The 19,699-nt window shown below is 37.2% G+C and overlaps 1 protein-coding gene across 3 annotated transcripts in view; it reads right to left on the bottom strand.

Moving 5' to 3' along the window:
- The window catches only part of RALGPS2 (Ral GEF with PH domain and SH3 binding motif 2), a 158,137-nt gene that overhangs the window by 94,170 nt on the left and 44,268 nt on the right, over positions 1-19,699 (bottom strand). For all 3 annotated transcript variants that reach the window (XM_034666777.1, XM_034666778.1, XM_011220946.3), the window contains exons 3-5: positions 17,964-18,068; positions 16,694-16,744; positions 1,956-2,039 (exon numbers count right to left, since the gene is read on the bottom strand). In XM_034666777.1, coding sequence (XP_034522668.1) covers positions 1,956-2,039; positions 16,694-16,744; positions 17,964-18,068 — 240 coding nt within the window. The remainder of the gene's footprint in view (positions 1-1,955; positions 2,040-16,693; positions 16,745-17,963; positions 18,069-19,699) is intronic.

The raw sequence follows: 19,699 nt of genomic DNA, 5'->3' as shown, positions 1-19,699 counted from the left end.
TCTGCCTTCGGCTCGGGTCATGGTCCTGGGGTTCTGGGATCAAGCCCTGCATCAAGCCTGCACCGGGCTCCCTGATCAGCAAGGGGTCTGCTTCTCCCTCTTCCTCTGCCCCTCTTCCCTCCCCACTCGTGCTTGCTCTTTCTCAAATAAATAAATGCTTTTAAAAAAAAATGGTGCACATAGATTCCTTCTAAAAGACTCTAACTTCTTTCAAAATTTGCTTTTTTTTTTTCTTTCTATTTTCTCCTATGTCCCTACTAGGAGAAATTAATAGAGTAATGAAGAAACTAAGTAAGATTATAGGATCAACTGTAATCTGGAATAAGGATAAATGTGACATTGTTGACTCTGACAACTTTTTGGCTTATTTAAGAATAATATGGTTAAAATCTAAAGTCAAATTTGTGAATATTATGACAATGTGTTTGTATAGCAAAAATATTACTGTGATGAAAAATTCTGACCAACTCAGAAAAATTTTGAGTATATAACTGTATACACCTTGAATATAAAATTCAGTTATAGACATGCTTGCTCTATATCCCTAGTTTAATGGTTTAATCTAATTTTTAAAAACTTTGATCCGGGGTGCCTGGATGGCGCAGTCGTTAAGCGTCTGCCTTCAGCTCAGGGCGTGATCCTGGTGTTCTGGGATCGAGCCCCAACATCAGGCTCCTCTGCTGGAAGCCTGCTTCTTCCTTTCCCACTCCCCCTGCTTGTGCTCCCTCTCTCCCTGGCTGTCTCTCTGTCAAATAAATAAAATCTTAAAAAAAAAAATAAATAATTTTATATAAAAACTTTGATCCACTTCATTTTGGGGAATACAGTGAACCAAATAACCCAAGAAACTGTATGCTACAAACTCCTAGAAATGCTGGGTTAAAGACAACAAACTCTTTTCTTAAAAAAAAGTTGGCTAATTTGAATGAAAGGATTTCCCCTAGAGGCAAAAAAAAAAGGGGGGGGGGGGGAGGAAACAAAGGCAAAGCAGTGGTTAAAAGAAAGGGCACTGTACCTGCCCAGAGAGAGTTTCTTCTCAGTGATGTAGGGGCTCAGGATTTAATAATCCTTCCAAGACAAAATACACTGTTACCCATCTCTATTCTACCACCACTATGTCTATCTAAGGGATCTGCAAAGTGCTGTAATCTTGGTGAAAAATGTAGGCTAGAACAATTCACTTACTGGCAGGGGAAGACAAATACAGAAGATGGAGAAAAGTTTTTCATTAAGAATTTTTAACCAGCCCTTAAGTGGATTTCGAGTTTGAATTTTCACTATAGCAAAGAGTCTCGATGTTCCCAACCAAAACTTATGAAAAACTGAACTAAGCCATTATAGTCCTTGGTACCAGCAAAAGCAAACAAAAGCATTTCAGAAGAGATACACCCTCGATCTAGGCAGCAGCAGAATTCCCATAGATAAGGCACAGATAAAGCTTAAATGAACATGAGCTCTCAATCAAAAATTACAAAATGCATAAGAAAACAAACCATTTTGTGTAAGGATCAGCAGAAATAACAGAGAATTAGTACTCCAAGGTCTTTGGATAAAAACACAGAAATTATAAAATAAAGTGTTGAAAATGATTTAAGAAATATTAAAAATGACACTAGTGTAAAAGCACACAGATTTGAAACAGATATGACCCATCTATAAGAGAATTAGTGAGTTCAAATATAGATCTGAGGAAACCATGCCAAATGGAGCATAAAGAAACAGATATAAAATATGAAAGGTTAGGATACAGGTAGAAAAGAATAGCAAGCCCCATTAAATTTCCAAGAGAAATTACAGAAGGAAAAAAATAGAGATCATACAGAGAGACAATGTTCGAAGAGATTGTAGCTGAAAATATTCCAGCATTGATGTGAAAAGTTAAACAACTTAATGAAAATATATTGAGGAACGCCAGATTTCAGAAACTAAATTATCAAAACCTTAGAGCAACTCACATGATTAAATCTTCTTGTGAAGGCAACAGCATTTGGTGCAGAACTATATTTTTCTCTTTTATTCCATCCACAACTTGAAAGCTCCTGAAAAAATGAGTAAAAATAAATTCATGAAACAGCCCAGTTTTCTTGTTATATTAAGGGTTTCAAAACATAAAAGACAGTTGTGTCCTTTCCTAGAGCCATTTTATTTAACAGGAACATATCTAATACTATAACCGTTCAGTTAAATCACAAAAACAATTTCTACTAGTAGAATATAAGAGGGAAAATTACTTGTCTGTGAGAATACAGATAACTAGACTTACACTCTACAGGGAGATTGGCGGATTCTTCTTTGAAGAGATTTAAGTCCCCAGTGGAAGGACCTACAGATAATGAAAGTTAAGCTTCCTACAATGTATAGAGAAGCCTAGTAGTTGTCAAGCCCCATTCGGTTACTCAGAGCTTCCAATTAGCTTCCCAGTACCTCACTGTTTAGCTGACAGCCAACCACCCCAGATATGTGACGAAACCTCTAATAAGAGTTCTTGATAACCCCGCAGGGTCTGTCAACAGAATTCACAGGGCTTAATAAACTTGGATGTCAAAAATTAAATATTTATTTTATACCAACCTATGATAGGACATTCCTTTTAATTATAAATGTAGCGTACAGATTACGGAAGAGTTAGCAATACATGTGACTTTGTCACTGATGAAAAATTTTCATATCACATTACAGTTGGTAGATAGACCAAAAATATCATTTATACTCATCACTAGTTTGAAATTACGAGCTCACCATCTCTGGGTCTTAATGTGTTAATAAAGAAGCACATATATATTGCTAAGTGACAGTTATAAAACTATGTTGGTAAGTGTTATTTTAATAGAATTCATTTCCTTTGATTTTAAAGAGGGGTTCAGCTCCACAGGCTTTGTTTAGGTGCCACAGGACCCAAGGTTCAAAACAGGTTAAGAACCCTGCTATAATGCAATCACCACCACCAGAAAGAGACAGAATCTATCTGAGGAAATCTATCCAATCTGAGGAAATTGAGTTAGAGCAGGAAACAAACAAACCCAAAAGCACTGAGAAAAGAAAAAAAAAATCATACAATTATTACTCTCAGATAGATGAGGATATTGCTCTCATTAGGCAAAAACAGGAGGGAGTATTTAGAGAACAAAACAGAGCTTTTGGAAATGAAAAACACAGTAAGGGAGATTTTAAAAACCAACTTAGGAGTTGTGAGATAAAGGTGATAAAATCTTTTAAAAAATAAACTCAAAATAGGAGTCAAAATATTATATTAATTAGAATCCATGTCTGCATAAAAACACAAATATTAAGGAAGAACAGAGAAAAACAACTTAGCAAAAAAAAAAATTTTTTAATGTCCCTAGAACTTTAAAGGACAAGGAAAAACCCGTCTCATGCCCTTTATAATGGAGTAAATTTAAAAATCCCTCAAAATCAAGGCCTAGTATCAAAAAGTGTAGAGCACTAGAGACTAACAGATTATAAACCTGTAAGATTCAAAACACAAAACAAAATAAAAATAGATCACAGGCAGAAAAAAGGGATCAAAGGCATCGATACCTCAAAAGTAACTGAAAGTCAAAGACAACTGAAACAATGTCTTCAAAATCCTAGAATTCTGGGTCCAACAACAACATGAATTTAGTATGAAAATATACTGCAGAGATTTTCAGACATGAAAGTCTCAGAGAATTTGTCTTCTATGCACCTATTCTCAGACAGCCAGCAGAGCATGTGGTTCCTCCCAACAAACTAGCAAGTTAAGAAAAAGGAAGACATGGGATCCAGGAAACTGAGTAACCAACACAGAAAGAAAATACTATGAATACCCAGATTAACAGTAAAGGGACATCCTGGGACACAACTGCGAGCACAGCTTAAGAACAACAGCTCAGATATTAACTAGCAAGAGGACAGAAATTCCAAGAGGGGTGCCTCTCAAAGATGAAGCAATATCTAAGAGTTTGAACACACTGAGAAGGCATTCACTATATTCACCACTGGCAGAAAAATTAGTGACCCGTAGCTCACGGAAAACAAAAAAAATTTAAGTAAGTAATCATGGCTTGACTATAAAGAATAGTTGAGCCACGACTACTTACTCATGTCAAAATTATGACATAACTACATACGAAAAAGAGGAGGAAGTGAATTGTGTAAATGTCAGGGGAAGAAAAAATATAAGAGCATGAAATCATCTTCTACAGTATAGAGAATCAATAAACCATATCTAAAATTTTAAAAATTATAAACGATAGGCATTTAGATACATTATTTGAAAACCAGACAAATTCCTCCGAGGAGGAATAGCTAAGACACTGGATGGTTGTGCAACCCGAGGGTGGGGTTGGTGGAAATACGTGACTTCTTAAATGTGATGTATGCCTATCGTCCATAAAATTTAAAAATAGAAACAAAAAGAAACGGACTAAGTAGAAGACAAAGGAAACAGTTATTATGATGATACAATACTCCAAAAACACAGGTACTGTTCCCTTGACTGGGGTGCTGTCAGTGAGTATTTGAAAAAAGTGGTAGATTCAAGATATTTTGGATGCAGGCAGGACTTGGTCAAAACCTGGATCCACACAGTGCAAGCTAAGAATGAGGTATCCAGAGGGACTCATATTCCTTTTACTGGCTTGAGTAACTGAGATGGGGACTACTGAGGGAAGAAAAGAGCAACTGCTGCTTCAACATGGTGGACGAGCAGTAAATGCTCTGAAGATATCAATTACTCTTTTAAAACCTAAAGCTAGATTACAACCTTCAGATCTGAAATTACTGAAGGAAAACTTATAAAACAACAGAGGCAATGCCACAGTAAAAAAATAATAATAACTGTTACTGAGCTTATATATTCATTTCACATTACCTCCCTGTACAGACAGAAAATAGTGACAGACATTACATGAATGTAAAAATGACATGATAACTACATTAAAAACATCCAACTTCTAGAAAATATTTTTGTTCTAAAAATATAAATATAACTATATTGATATATATTAGTAACTATATAAAGATGGCATATTTCAGGACAAATTTCTAGAATTAAATCTATAAATACTGAAATTGTCTTTAACCAATTAATTTCATTTCCAAATTAATATTAATGCCATGATCAAAGTGTCTGTGTCAAATTGATGTTATACTTATCAAACTACTCAATGTAGGCATTTGATGGAGTTCAAACTTAATAATGAAGCTTTACATATAAAGTGAATTTCACTTCCTGTTAGAAGCCTACGCTCTAACTAATGAATATCCTTGCACCTTTTCTGACATTTCTGAACATTTCCTAAAAATACAGTTCTAGAAGCAAAATCACTAGGTCAAAGAGGATGAAACTTCTCAAGGCTTTGATACCCATCAAACTGCCCTCCTGAAATACTGAGTCATTTATACTACTACCAAGTGTCACTCTCCTCAAAGTCTTACTGAATATGGGTATATTTATCCTCTTTCCACATTATCATTGCTTTAATTTCCCCAACTGTAAGAGTAATTATGTTTGTTAAAAGGAGAGAAAAGGGAGGGTGGGGCCATGAATCAACTATAAACCCACCACTGAGAGAAACTCTATGAAAATCCCTTCCCAATCTTCTTTATCTGCATTGGGGGCTGGTTTTTCTTTGTTTAAAGGAGCCAGATACTTACACTGTCCTCTTTTGTGTGATTTAATCTTCTGGTTTTATGCTTAAAAAGGCCTTCTCAGCCTGAGAACAGTTGTTTTAACAGTAGCAGTAAGAGTTAACCCTAAGATCACTGTGGGCCAGGCACTAGTCTAAGTGCTTTATATACATCAACTCCTTTGAACCTATCTTCATCATTATTATAAATTATGATAAACAAGGAGCCCAGATAAAATTACCAGTGAATTATGGCTTTTTTTTTACACTAAAAACTTCCAAATGCTTTTCTGACTCCTCAAATAAAAAATGATAAAAATTGATAAAAATTTGGATAAAAAATTCATCTAATTCTTAGAACATTTCAACATCATTAACTCAATGGAAAAATGGTTTGTCCCTTTAACAAAACTCTCTTGGAAGCTGACAGAAAGGAGGTGGGGATGAATGAATGAATCTTCGGTCGCATTAGTTGGGAGCAAATGGATGAAAATTCCACTGGAGCCCTCCATTTTAAAGAAATGTGTAATTAGAAAATGTGAAGACACAAGCAGGTTTTTTTTTTTTAAAACCTCTTAAGACAGTAGCTTCTGCTTCACAGACCATTTCCCCTTTCAGACGATGCTACATTACTCGCACATCTAATACAACAATAAACTATAATGATGGACAACAGCTTTGTGGTTCTAGGAGTTAAGGATGGTGGGGAGTGGGTAAGAGTGGGACTGGACTGGTTCACTACAGAGGGCTAACTAACACAAGGGAGAGAGATCTCTGTGGTACTGCAACAGTTCTGTATCTTGACTGAGGTGATAGCAAAACTACACACAGAAAAAAATGCTTCAGAACTTTACAGACACGTGTTATACAAATGTCCATTCCCTGGTTTTGCTACTGTACCATACTTATGTAAGACGTAGCTTCTAGGGGAAACTGGGTGAAGGGTAAGTGGGACCTCTCCGCAGTATTTTTGCAACTTCCTATGAATCTCTAGTACATATAGATTCATATAGATAATCAAAATCTATAATCTGTACTATTTTTTGCCAGTTCCAGTGAATCTGTAATTACCTCAAAATAAAAAGTTAAACAACAAAAATAAAAATCCATTTAATGACTTATGGAGCTGAAGTGCACTGGGACTCCAGGAACTCAATTCACTACTTTGTTCTTAAACCCTGACAAGCACTTATATTAGCTAGCCTTAAAGGATTTTACCCTGCCCCACCTCTACCTCTCAAAAGCCACTGACCTTCTCCATGAGAAAAAAAAAACTGCTTTTCCCTTTGTCTCTGTCTCTTTTTGTCTCAGACTCCAGGATCTTCCTCCAAGAAACACTATAAACAATCTGAGAAATAAATTCTCCCACCAGTGATATCTTGCATTTGACAGCGTATCAGCCTAGTCAAGGGTTATTCTATACTAAAACATCTCCCATGAACACCAAAAAGTAAGCTTAGTGACTCAAAGGATGTCTTTTAAGAGTCTGATTTAAGAATAGGACTGATTTAAGTTCAGTACACTATGTAAGTAAGCCTCTATTTTAGCAAAGGCTTAATGAAATACAACAGCCTTGATACCTCTTAAAACTTGCTCAAATGGATTAAATTTACAATTCTAAAATCTGGCAATAAAAAGAAATCTAACAGCAACTCACAGATATAAAGGCAATTTTTAAATGGTCATTGAAAGTACATCTGAAAGAATATTCATGGGCTCATTCTGAGCCATGAAACTGTGCAGCCCGATTTTCCACTGAATTTATTTCGGAAGCACGTGGGGAGCAAACACCACAACTGATAACCACCTACCCTATGAAAGATTTACTGAATTTCACAGGAGCCACAGCTTCTCTTATGTCTCTTGTAGGTTTGTTCTGTAAAGTCAAATTCTTGCTCTAAATTTCATCTTGTAGGTTCCAACACTCTTAAAAGGACTGCTCTAAGGGTGATGTTGTAGGGATACCTAAAGATAGAAGAAGAGAAAAGGCCAATATAGACCAGCATGTAGACAGAGATTGAGAGAAGAAAAGAAAAAGTGATGGAATCTATAAAAGACTGCGGGGGTGGGGGGCGTCCTCACAAGAAGAAGACAGGTTTGTTTTTTTTTTTAACTGAAGTATAGCTGACACACAGAAGAAGGTAATTATTGCCAAGGTACTCTTACGCTCAAAAAATGCAAAGCTTTAAAGGGATATAGTATCTCCATTAGCATTCAGCCTATGTATTAGAAAGAAGTCTCAGCTACAGATGATGTGCTCATTATGATTCCTGTATTTTTAATCAATAGAACGAAGTTTTGAAACTATAAAACTGTGATATCTTAAATCAAAAATATCACTTCTCTTTTCTCATGTATTCATATCTTCTGTTCCCCCTCCACCCTGCTCCCGACACATTAAAGCTGCCCCTATAAAGAGAGCAGAGATGAAGGCAGGAGCTATCTGCTGCTGCCACTGATGCCATGATACTCCTACTCTCCTACTCAACAATGTTCCTCTTTACTTCTCTGGTTTTATTCCAAGTCTAACCTTCCTACATACTAAGGAAATTCATGTGATGAGCAGCAATGATACAACATACAAAACAGTTTGCTCCTTGCTTCTAACAGAAAATTCCAAGACTTTCATGTCTTCTTTGTTTTCTTCAAATCTCTCACCATATTCATGAATTATTTACACTTTAATTCTAATGCAAATGATAATTTTCATTAAAACAAACACAGAATTATGGTATTCCTGATTTTGGAACTTTGGATACTGCCAAGATTCTAGTCTCTGCATACACAAAAATGTTAGCATACAGCAAGGTCTTTGACATACTGTCAGAAATATCTCAATTTTAAGTTTTTCAGAAATGTTTTATTAAGAGTCAGAATTACCTATTATGTACTCTTCCTCATTTCATCAGCATTCTTCCTCAATCTCTAGTGTATCCTGGTTACACCCGAGGGCCTTATCTGTCCTTTGTATACAGTGTCTGTTTATTGATATAACTTAAATGACTTCCTGACCTGACTTACTAGAACTTATAATAAAGTGTGAAACTTCCTTCTTTGAATGTCATACATGAGAGGGACCTTCAGTCAGAGTCAGATACTTTATGAACACTTGAGAACCTCCTAAGAGAGGCAAACATTATCCAGTGTAATGACTACAGTACAGATTTCAAGCACAGTTCACCCTTTAAGAATTATCGAAAGCACCAGAGAATTGCGATTAGAAAGAAAATCTGACTGCAAGTAAACTTTGTCGTAACACATCCTGTGTTGAGTAATATAATACTCATTCTGAAGAGAAACCCCACTGATGTAATAAACATGGCAATGTCATCAGAAGAAATATAAGCTTTATAGAGCATGAGAGAATTCATAATAGACAAAACCCAAAAAACCCATGAATGTAATACACCTTCAGAACAGTCATTGCTTCCTCAACATGAAAGAACTCACACTAGAGGGAGGCCCTATAAATATGCCAAGAGCGTTCTAAAAGAAAACAAACCTTCAAGATGAAAAGAGAAATCACACCAAGAAAATCCGTATGTATAAGAAATACGGAAACACCTTAAGAAGAGCTGAGATTCAACTAAGTACCAGAAAATTCACATTAGAAATTAGTGAATGTACAGAATCCTTAATCTGCCCTAAGTACTATTTAATACTATTTAATATTAAGTATTAAATAATTCATACTAGGGAAAAAACCTGAAAATGTTCTTGCTTGTGGGTGGGGAAAAAACCCAAAACTCCTGTTTCCATAGAAAGAACACTATTTTATAAGAGTCACATTCTCGGACTAGTAACAGACTTCTGCAGAAATGATTCCAAACATGATAAACAATGGGAGATGAAGTGCCTGCAGGCTATACAGCATAAAGCTTTGGAACGGTCACTTACCAAACTCAAATACTGAGCAGGTATTATTCTAGGCACTAGAGACACATCAGTGACACATGTGCTTTCAGACAAAACTTTCTGCCCCTGTGGAATCTATGTTCTAGTGAGAGGGTAACACCCCCCAATCTATAAAAGCATGACTCATGACCACCACTCAACCCTTATCACCTCCTTAAGACTGCTGCAGTTTTGATCAAAATTATATTTATTACTGATTGAGAACTACCCTTAACTACTACTCCTACTCTGAAGTTACCAATAAAAATAATCCTACTTCCAGGAATTTCTGAAGACCTAGAAGGTATTTTAAAGACCCAATAGTCCAAAATCCTTTACTTCATAGATTCGGTAATTTTTTAAAAAGGCCAAAGATATGAAACAGATTCTATTAATGGCACAATCTATAAATGGCAAAGCTGAAAAAAACTACAAGTCTTCTGGCTCCCTGCTTTTATGTTTTGCCACTAAAAATTCTCTTTTTGGATTCAAAGGGCTTTAAAATAAATTTTAAAATAAGTGAAATTAAGTAATTAAAAAAAATTTTTTTGAAGATTTTATTTATTTGACAGAGAGAGACAGCCAGCGAGAGAGGGAACACAAGCAGGGGGAGTGGGAGAGGAAGAAGCAGGCTCACAGTGGAGCAGGGAGCCCGATGCAGGGCTCGATCCCATAACGCCGGGATCATGCCCTGAGCCGAAGGCAGACGCTTAACAACTGAGCCACCCAGGCGCCCCAGTAATTAAAAATTTTTGAACACCCATTCAGAGCTGTGAATTTTAGACACTGATTAAAAAGGAAAAAATTAAGAGGCAGCAAAATACATGGCAATTTGTGCCCAAAACTGATTTAAACAAAAGGGGGAAAAAAGGGAGAGATAAGCAGCTCCATGGAAGTAAGAGCTGTAAGGACACATTAACAGTGGTTGAATATGAATGATAAAACTGCTACCGTTTTCCTTCTTTGTGATCACTATAATGGCCGCTTCGGCAACCGTTTCATTGTGCGCTCTCCCCACCACTAGGAGATGGCTGCTTACTGAGAGGGACAGAAGAGTGAAAAGCCGGCTTTTGTGTGAGAGGGATCACCATCCGCAGCAGCTTCCAATTTGGCCATGCTGCCTGGACCAGTGGGGAAGTGAAGATTCTTAGGATTTCGGTAGCACCAGCCTTGGAACGTGAGAGCAAAGTGTTCAGATGGAGAGGGATCCGTCGCTACAGAGATGAGCGGCTACGCTGAGATCTGTTTCAGGCCCAATAATCGTGCACAGACACTAAAGATTTGCTCACACTTCTAGAGCCAGTGAGCTGCAGCCTTATAAAAACACTGTACTCTTTTAATAAATATCGTTCAGAGTTGACAGAGACGGGAAGGAGAGAAAAGTTATTTAGGAAGTAAAATCATCAGGAGAACGGGGAAATAGGATGGAGAGAGATGAGAAAAGTATGGCTCCTAGGGTTCTGAATGGTAATAATGGACAGATGGTGCACATCACACAGACAGGGAACCTTTAAAAATAAAACTGGAGCTATATAGTTTCTTCTATATAGTTATATTCTACTAAATAGTTTTTATATCACTGATGAACTTTCCTGTAACATTAAATTCTTTTCATTGGTAAGCATGTTTTCCATTCTTCTGACCACAAAACAAAAAACCTAAGAAACAAAGTACCAAAATCTGCTTTTTCTTCTTTCAATCTGAGGTAACTTCAAGTGTGAGACGGGACTGGAGAAAAACCAGACTTAGCATTTGTTTGATTCAGATCTGCTCTTAAAGATGTGACTTAATTTAGCCAGCATTCTACTGATGACTAAGGACAGTCCCTACACCACAAAAAAATGTTTGTGCCACTTCCAAGATAAGGGAGATGGTTTCTGCAGTGAAATAAAAGGCTTGGAATTTCCCCACCCCCAGCCACTCTGAGCCCTTGTGACAGACATTGTAGGTAAGTGGCCTGACCCTGAGAAAACGGCTGCACTTCACACGGTTCCCCTTTCTTCCTACAAGTTCAGAACAAGTTAAGGCAGAACCAGTTTGGCTAAATTCTACTTAACACAAAGACTTGGGAACACAGAATTCCACAAACTGGTAGGAATTACAGGGTCTACTTAGGGAACTGAATTAATGAGAGATGTGTATTTCCCTAAGTTCCAGGTGACTTAAAAATTGCCTTTATTATAGAAAATCGAGAGACTGGGGTGGAGTGATCAACAACCTGCACTGAATCACCAAACCATAGGGCTGGATTCAGAATCCATATTCTTCCAAGTTCAAATTTCATACAGATTTTTAGAAAACTTGAATTACCATCTGAAATAAAGTTACATACGGATATATGCATGTAATAGTGAGTTCTGAGTAATAGTTTTAGTGAATAACTAAAGAGCTTTTAAAATCTTATAAAGTACATATACATTTTTTAAGAAGTTTTACATAAAGTTATAGAGAGAGACTTGAACACTGACACGAGGGGCAAAAACATCAAGATAAATTTATTAGATTCAGGGATAATCACTCGCTTTTCATCATAGGTGAGGTTAAATTTTGATTTAACAAAAGAATTCATTCTTTAGTGAAGCTAGTAACTACATAATGAGGTAAACACCATTTATGCTAGTAAGTAAGACTAATACATTAGACTGACTGACATCATGGCTTAATCTTTTAATATGTCAACAGGAAGAGTTTTGACATGATAAACAACATCTGTACAAACATTTCAGAAAACTGGCGGTCTTTAATAAACTCAAAGACAGTCATGCTCCACAGCTCAGTAATTAAAGCACTGGAGTGCCCAGATTACCATCCGTGCTGCTCAGCAATGCCCAACATAAAAAGCAAGCTAAAAACGACTAAACAACAGGATGCCATTTACATAAAAAATCTAAACCTGCAATAGCATATATATATTGCTAAGGGATACCAACACTTAAAGAAATATAGCTCAATGCACAAGAATGATACAGATGAATACTGGATAGTGGCCACCTTGGTGGGATGAGGGCAGAGGGCGAACATGGGAAAATGCACGGTGGCTTCAGCGGTACTGGTTAGGTGGGTCCACAGGGCTTCATCTTATTAGTCTTTATGCCTTGTGGTAGGTCTTGAATATCTCAATTCATAATAAATTAGAAAACATTTTTCTGCCAGATGACAAAGTTCGGTTTATACTGCCAGATTTCAAGTAATCTTGATGATTTTACGAGACTAACACATAACAAGATTATTTTTGTGCTACATCACATCTTCTAACAGCAATACTCCTTCAATTTTTGAAAACATTCTCTCACTGAACAAATATTTACTCAACACTACATTCATTTTCTCATTCTAACTACTGAACCCCACTACATGCCAGACAGATAAAATAAAAGAAGCAAAATTATCAGTCTCCGCCCTCATGTAGCTTAAAACCTAGTGGAAGCAGCAAGCAATAATCAAATAAGTACATGATTAATAACACTTCACACCTTATCACCCCTTCCTTCTTAAAAATACTTCCTTCAAGTGGCTCATTGAATTCTGTGCTAATAACCTGACTTTCCTCCTTTTGTTGTTGCTTTTCCATCTCTTTTGCTAGTTCCACCTACACACTAACTAGCACCTTCCCCCGTCTGTATTCACTTTCTTGGTAACCTCACCCACACCTGAAATATCTCCCCAGTGACCTCTCTCAAAATACATTTGAAATCTGGACAAATACTATAGTTACGTATTACCTAACTCAGCATTCTAGCAAACATGTAAACCCAAACATGTCCAAACCCAAACTCCTGTTTTTTCCTCCACATCTGCTGCTCTGGCCTTTCTCTACAGGGCAGTATTGCACATTATATTCTATACAAATGGCAGCCCCAGGAGTTGTGAACACAATAATAATAACTTTCCATCAAGAGAGTATCAACTACATCCTTCTGGTGTCAAACCAAAAACCCTGGCATCATCCTTGACTCCTCCTGTACAGTGTCTGACAACTTCTCACCACCTCTTCCACGCCCATCCTGACCGAGCCACACTGTCTCTCACACCTGATTCAGTCCCTGGTACCAGCCCCCAACCCCAAGTCCACAGTCAGAAGTGACTTAAAGCTACTTAAAATCTCAGTCAGAAACTGCCACTCCTCTCCTTGAAATCCACCAAGAGCTTCCCATCTTTTTCAGAGTAATTATCTACAAGGCCCTGGACGACATCTAGCCCTCATTCTACCTCCCTCCCTCACTATAGCTCACTGGCCTTCGCCCTGGCTATCCTCTGCCTGGAACATTCTTGCCCCAAACACCCATGATTTGCTCTCTTACTTCCTTCAGGTCTTCGCTCAGATGGCCCCTTCCCAGGGACGGCTTCCTGAACCCACCCCAGCTGCAATAGAAACTCCCACTGCCCTCACAGTCCGCTCTCTTCTGGCTGCTTTATGGTTTTCATGACACACTATCTAGCTCACCTCACTCAAAGGTAAGATCCACCAGGGCAGGAATGTTACTCTGTTTGCTGCTGTACTCCAGCAACTACACGGTGCCCGGCATGTAACAGACACTCGGCAAACACTTGCTCAATCACAAAACATCAACGTAAACTTGCAACTGACAAGCCCAGTGAAGAAGTAGAGTGTGCTAGCAGAACCTGCAGGAAGATAAGAAAAGCTGACCGAAGAAAGTCAAACTTGATCTGAGAACTGAAGGATGAATAGGAGTTAATTAGGATGTACACAGGCTTGGTGGTGACAGGGACTAAAAGGCCAGTGTTGCTAGACCAGAATCTAAGAGGAGATTTGTAGACCACATTAGGATAGCTTGTCTTTATCCTCTGAGTAACAGAAAGCCACTAAAGTGTTTTAAGAAGAGGGATCATATGAGCAGAGTTAGATGTTTGAAAACATGACCATGGGTGTTAGAGAGGAGTTTAGAAGGGCCAGCGGATGCAGGTAGATCAGTGCGAGGGTACACAGTTGAGATAAAACGGTATCTTGAATTGGGGTGTTGGGATAGAGAGAAGGGATAGATAAGATACTTAGGATGTTAAAAAAATATATATCAATGAGATTGGTATTAAGTTAGATAAGGGAGTGGGGCCAAAGGAATTTTAAGGTTTACTTCCAAATTTCACAAAGTAGTGTTAGATGTCCCAGGAAGATAAAAATTTCCAAACTGACTTGAATTCTATGTCTTCAATCATCATGATCTAGAACTTCAATGTCCAGAGCTCCTAGTCACAAATGGCTATTGAGCACCTGAAATGTGGCTACTCCAAATAAAGTTGTGTCGTAACTGTACAATACACACTGAATTTTGAAGTCTTAGTAGAGAAGAAAATAATTTGGACTACCTCAATAATTTTATACTGATTAAAAGCTGAAGTGGTAATATTTTAGATGTTGTAGGTTAACTATAATTATTAAAATTAATTTCAAACTAAAATTATTACAATTAATTTCATGTTTCATTTTACTTCATAATGTGGCTACTAGGAAATGTAAAGTTACATAAGTGGCTTACACTGTATTTCCATTGGATAGCACTAATCTCATAGGAAATAGCAATATGGCCATTGCCATTTATTCAAAAGGAAAAAATATATCAGAGGATAAGGTGGCTGAATTTCAGGGTAAAGAAAATATAATTTTTGTGAGGAATTTAGTTTGTTTTGTCCAGGGATGTGAAGAAATTAATATTTCAGTTTTTGTCATTTATTTTTTTTAAAGATTTTGAGAGAGCGTGAATGCATACGCTTGAGCATGTGCAAGCATACGCACACGCGCACACACAGAGGGGAGGGGCAGAGGGAGAGGAAGCCTCAGACTCCCCCACGGAGCAGGCAGCCCGATGTGGGGCTCCATTCAAGGACCCTCGGATCATGACCTAAGCTGAAGGCCCACCCTTAACAGCCTGAGCCACCCAGGAGCCCAGTTTTTGTCATTTACAAACAAAAGCCATTTTCTTTTTCTGCTTTATGTGTAGAATACATTGTTTCTATCACTAGTCTAATAGTTCTACTGAGAGAATCATCATGGTATGGAGTGAATGTTAAGAAAAGACAGAACTGTGGAAATGAAGGGGCTCAGACATCATTTGGGCCCACCCCTTCATTTTTTAAGTGACAAACTTGAGATACTAAGACATTAAGTAACTTACTTGAAAGTCACAAGACTAATACTGTCTATACCACCTAAGACACAGATGTTTTCTCTAGCTCCTTATAATAATTACAGTGTTCAGGGCCACTGCATACTTGTATATACAACAAATATACTATATTTTGTTAAAAGAACTAAAAAAAATACCTTTCTTTAAAAATTTTATTTTAGAGAGAGAGTATGTGTGCTTTGTGTGTGCGAGTGGGCAGAGGGGCAGAGGAGGAGGGGGTGGGAGGGAGAGAGAGAATCTCAAGCACACTCCACGCTGAGCGCGGAGCCCAAGGCAGGGCTCGATCTCATGACCCTGAGATCATGACCTGAGCTGAAACCAAGAGCTGGATGCTTAACCAACTAAAGCATCCAGGTGCCCCATCACTTACTTAGTTTTGGGGTACAAAATCATACTTATATTCTTACTTGGTAAGAGTGGAAAAAGTATCAGTTTTTAGTCTGAAACCCAATTCCCACACTTAGCTGTGCAACAAAGACAACTGTCATTCTGTTTTCTCATCAGTAAAATAAACACTACCACATTCAGGTACACACACACACACACACACACACACACACACACACACAGAGTGTAGTAATAAATGGCTTCTGGTAGGTAGAGGCATAATAAGTAAAACATACCTTCCATGATCTTCCCTCTTCTCTCCAAAATGTTAACTGTCATATTATAAAGTCATAAATAAAGATGTAAGGGAAAAAACTGCTGGAGTGAGTTGTGAAACCCAGTTTCTTATTCCCACTGTGCTATGAAAAAGCTTCAAAGCTTTGGGTAAATTATTCAGCCTTAGTCTGTTCACCCCTCAGAAGAGTGATGAAGCCTAATCAACCAAAATGATTCAAACAAGCCTAGCTATGACTCAGTGATGTTTATCTACGACTGCTACATGAGTTTCTGAGGCCTGAATATTATATGGACAGTCACATCAGAAGCTTTAAACATTTATACATTAATATGAACCTGACATTTCTAAAAGTTCTTGATTTGGGATACTGTTAATTACCATTCTGTATATTTAAAAGGAAAGTTCTTAAAACTACTCACATCTGGTTGAATGGCTTTAAATACTGGAACATCCATTAACGTTATCTGACCCTGAAATAAAAGGTTAAAAATGACAATGTCTCCTTGGGAATTCTACGACATGACATACATTCTAAATTAAAATTACATTCTATACTAAAATACACTGAATACTCAAATTTTTACTAGAAAAACTAGCAATTTTACAAGGGATTACAGAAAATGAAAATTTGCTCTTATACCCTTATTAAATATGATTATTTCAAATTATCTCATGCCTATTCATACTTTCTTATGAAATAAATGAGGTAAAGTTAGAAAATATAACAAAAATGATTTTAAAAATTTGGACATAGTCATACATTACATCAAAATCAAAACCAAAAATCAGATCTACTGGTTCATGGAGCAGTATTATGGTGATTATTAAATCATATTTCCTCAAATAGTAATATAAAATCTGATGTTAATAAAAAAGTTTTCTTCCCCATTTATAAAAATCAACAACACTTATACTAGTGGCAACTCATGTCTAAGGACTGCACGTGGGTTGGCTCCACAGCTCAGGGGTTAGGGCACTGGTCTTGTAGGGACTGCACATAGCTGTGGACCTATCTCAGCCTCTCTTAAGGCTACAGCTGTAAAACAAGACCCAATAATATACCAAAGAATAATATGTTGTGACTGAACACAGTTTACTCCTGGAATGCGAGAGTGGTTCAACAACAGGAACTCAATATACGCTGTTAACAAGTTAAAGGAGAAAGAGAACTTAAGCAAACATTTATATCAGTTAAGAAATAAAAAGTTTTTCTAGGTATCTTTCAGGATATTGCAATAATGCCTTTAAATTTCACTTTTCCAGTTTTTAATTTACAAAAATATAAAAATACTTCTTATATAAGTTAATAAAACACAGCTGGTTGGCTTGGAGAGGTGGTAGAGGTAGGGGGCAAAAGCAATTACCATAAAGTTAAGTCCTCACATTTTTCTCCCTAATGTGGTGTTTTTCATTTGTTTGTTTGGAGTAGAGTTGACACACGATGTTACATTCAAGTGGTAAGTACTTACTTCTTATTTGCTAAGTCGAAGGTGTTAGGTAGGAAAGCTGCTCTGAACCTCTCCCCACCTCTTCCTCCCTTCCCCATTTCATCCCTCTGCTTGCTCCGCGCTCGCTCCGTCAATTCCCACATCCAGTTTTTTTTAACCACCTCCTTCTGCACCTTGGCTCAATAGCATCAATGTGTAAGTTATGTGCAAATGCTGGAGGAAGGGGGGGTGGGAAGCTTACCGCATATTCTTCCGGTGTAACCTTAAGAACATCAAATACTACAGCATCAAAGCTTTTCTTCAGTTCGGAACCTTTGTCACTTAATGATTCGGAACTGCTACTTTTCTGTTAAATTCAAAGAAAATGCAGCCATTTTAATACTGTCTCACAGTTGATGTCATAGAAAGTCGACTGGCATTAAACACAGAGGAAAGTGAAAACAGTGAGTCAACAAACGCTGCAGAAAAACTGGGGACAACATGCTGCTGAGCTGGAGGAGCACTGGCTACGGGTGAGACAACTGAAAATCTAACCTACTTCTAGGTTCCTGAGTCATTTTCTTGTCTGTCAGTTTGCTCATCCTGACATCCTACCATTTCTTATAGAAGTTAAAGACTTTAACAAGTTTGCTGATTCTCAAATGAGGTAAAGGGAACTTAGAAGAATACCACTATTTATAATTTATAAACTAATGTTTTTAAAGAAAAAAATTGTTCTCATAACTTAAACCATAAGAAAATACTCAGAACTTCATTAAATAATCCAACCATATTTGTTAAGCGATGTCCATCTGTGATAGTAAAACTGATACTATTCTTCCTATTATAATATTCATTTAAGTGTTTTTTTTTGTTTTTTTTTTTTTTGCTTTAAGCTTACTATTTCAAGTTTGAATTTGTTGTTACTTTATGTAGAACTAAAGGTGGCTTTGGCTCTGAAAATCTTATTTCTGTTCTATTTCCACACCTGCACCATGAGAAAAAAATTTATTCTGTCTCAGTTGGCTAAAATCAGAGCATCATCGCTCTAAGAACTTTTAGATCATGCTCTATTAAATGCAGGCAGGAGATTAAGCTACAGTTAATGCCACAAAAAATTAACCCAAGTTTCAGTTACCAATGTAAAATACACATGCGAGCCTACCAGCTGTGATAACATCAGTCCTGAGCACTTGTCATTATGCCTCATTTTTATGTTTTCTTTCATTTTCATTAGCAACTAAACATCAAAATCATTTCAAAGGAAAGGATCTGTCATTAATTTGGGAAGTTTCTCAACCATTATTATATTTCAAATATTTCTTCTGCCCCTTCCTTTTCTGCTTCTGGTAGTTCCATTACATCTATGCCACACTTTCTGTCATTGTCCCAGTCCTTGGATATTCTATTCCATTTTTTTTCACTCCATTTTGTCTCTGCATTTCGGTTTGGGACGTTTCTATCGACGTATCTTCAAGCTCACGAATTCTTCTGTCAGCTGACTACTGGCCACCAGTCTCCTGGTGAGCTAATCAAAGTCATTCTTCATTTTCGTGACAATGTTTTTGATTTCTAATATTTTCTTTTGATTCTTGGAATTTCAATATTCCTGCTTACATTACCCATCTGTTCTTACAAGTTGCTCATTCTTTCCATTGGAGCCCTTAGCATTATTAATCACGGTTATTTTAATTCCCAGTCTGATAATTCCAAAATCTTTGCCATATCTGACTCTGGCTCTGTCTGTTACTTGCTTTGTCTCTCCAGACTATGTATTTTTCTTACCTTTTAGCAGGCCTTGTAATTTGCTGAAAACCAGACATAATGCGTTGGGTAATAGGAACTGAGGTAAATAGGCCTTTAGTGTAAGGATATATGCTTCTATATAAGTAGGAGTTATGCTGTGTTTACTGTTTGTTGTACTTGAGGTGTCTGAGTCTTCAATTTCCTCTAGTGTCTTTCTTTGGGTTTCTCTAGAAACTCCTTCTTAGACAGAAC

Source organism: Ailuropoda melanoleuca, chromosome 8 (assembly GCF_002007445.2).
Source record: "Ailuropoda melanoleuca isolate Jingjing chromosome 8, ASM200744v2, whole genome shotgun sequence".
Lineage (NCBI taxonomy): Eukaryota > Metazoa > Chordata > Mammalia > Carnivora > Ursidae > Ailuropoda > Ailuropoda melanoleuca.
This window is presented reverse-complemented; position numbering and strand designations above follow the sequence as displayed.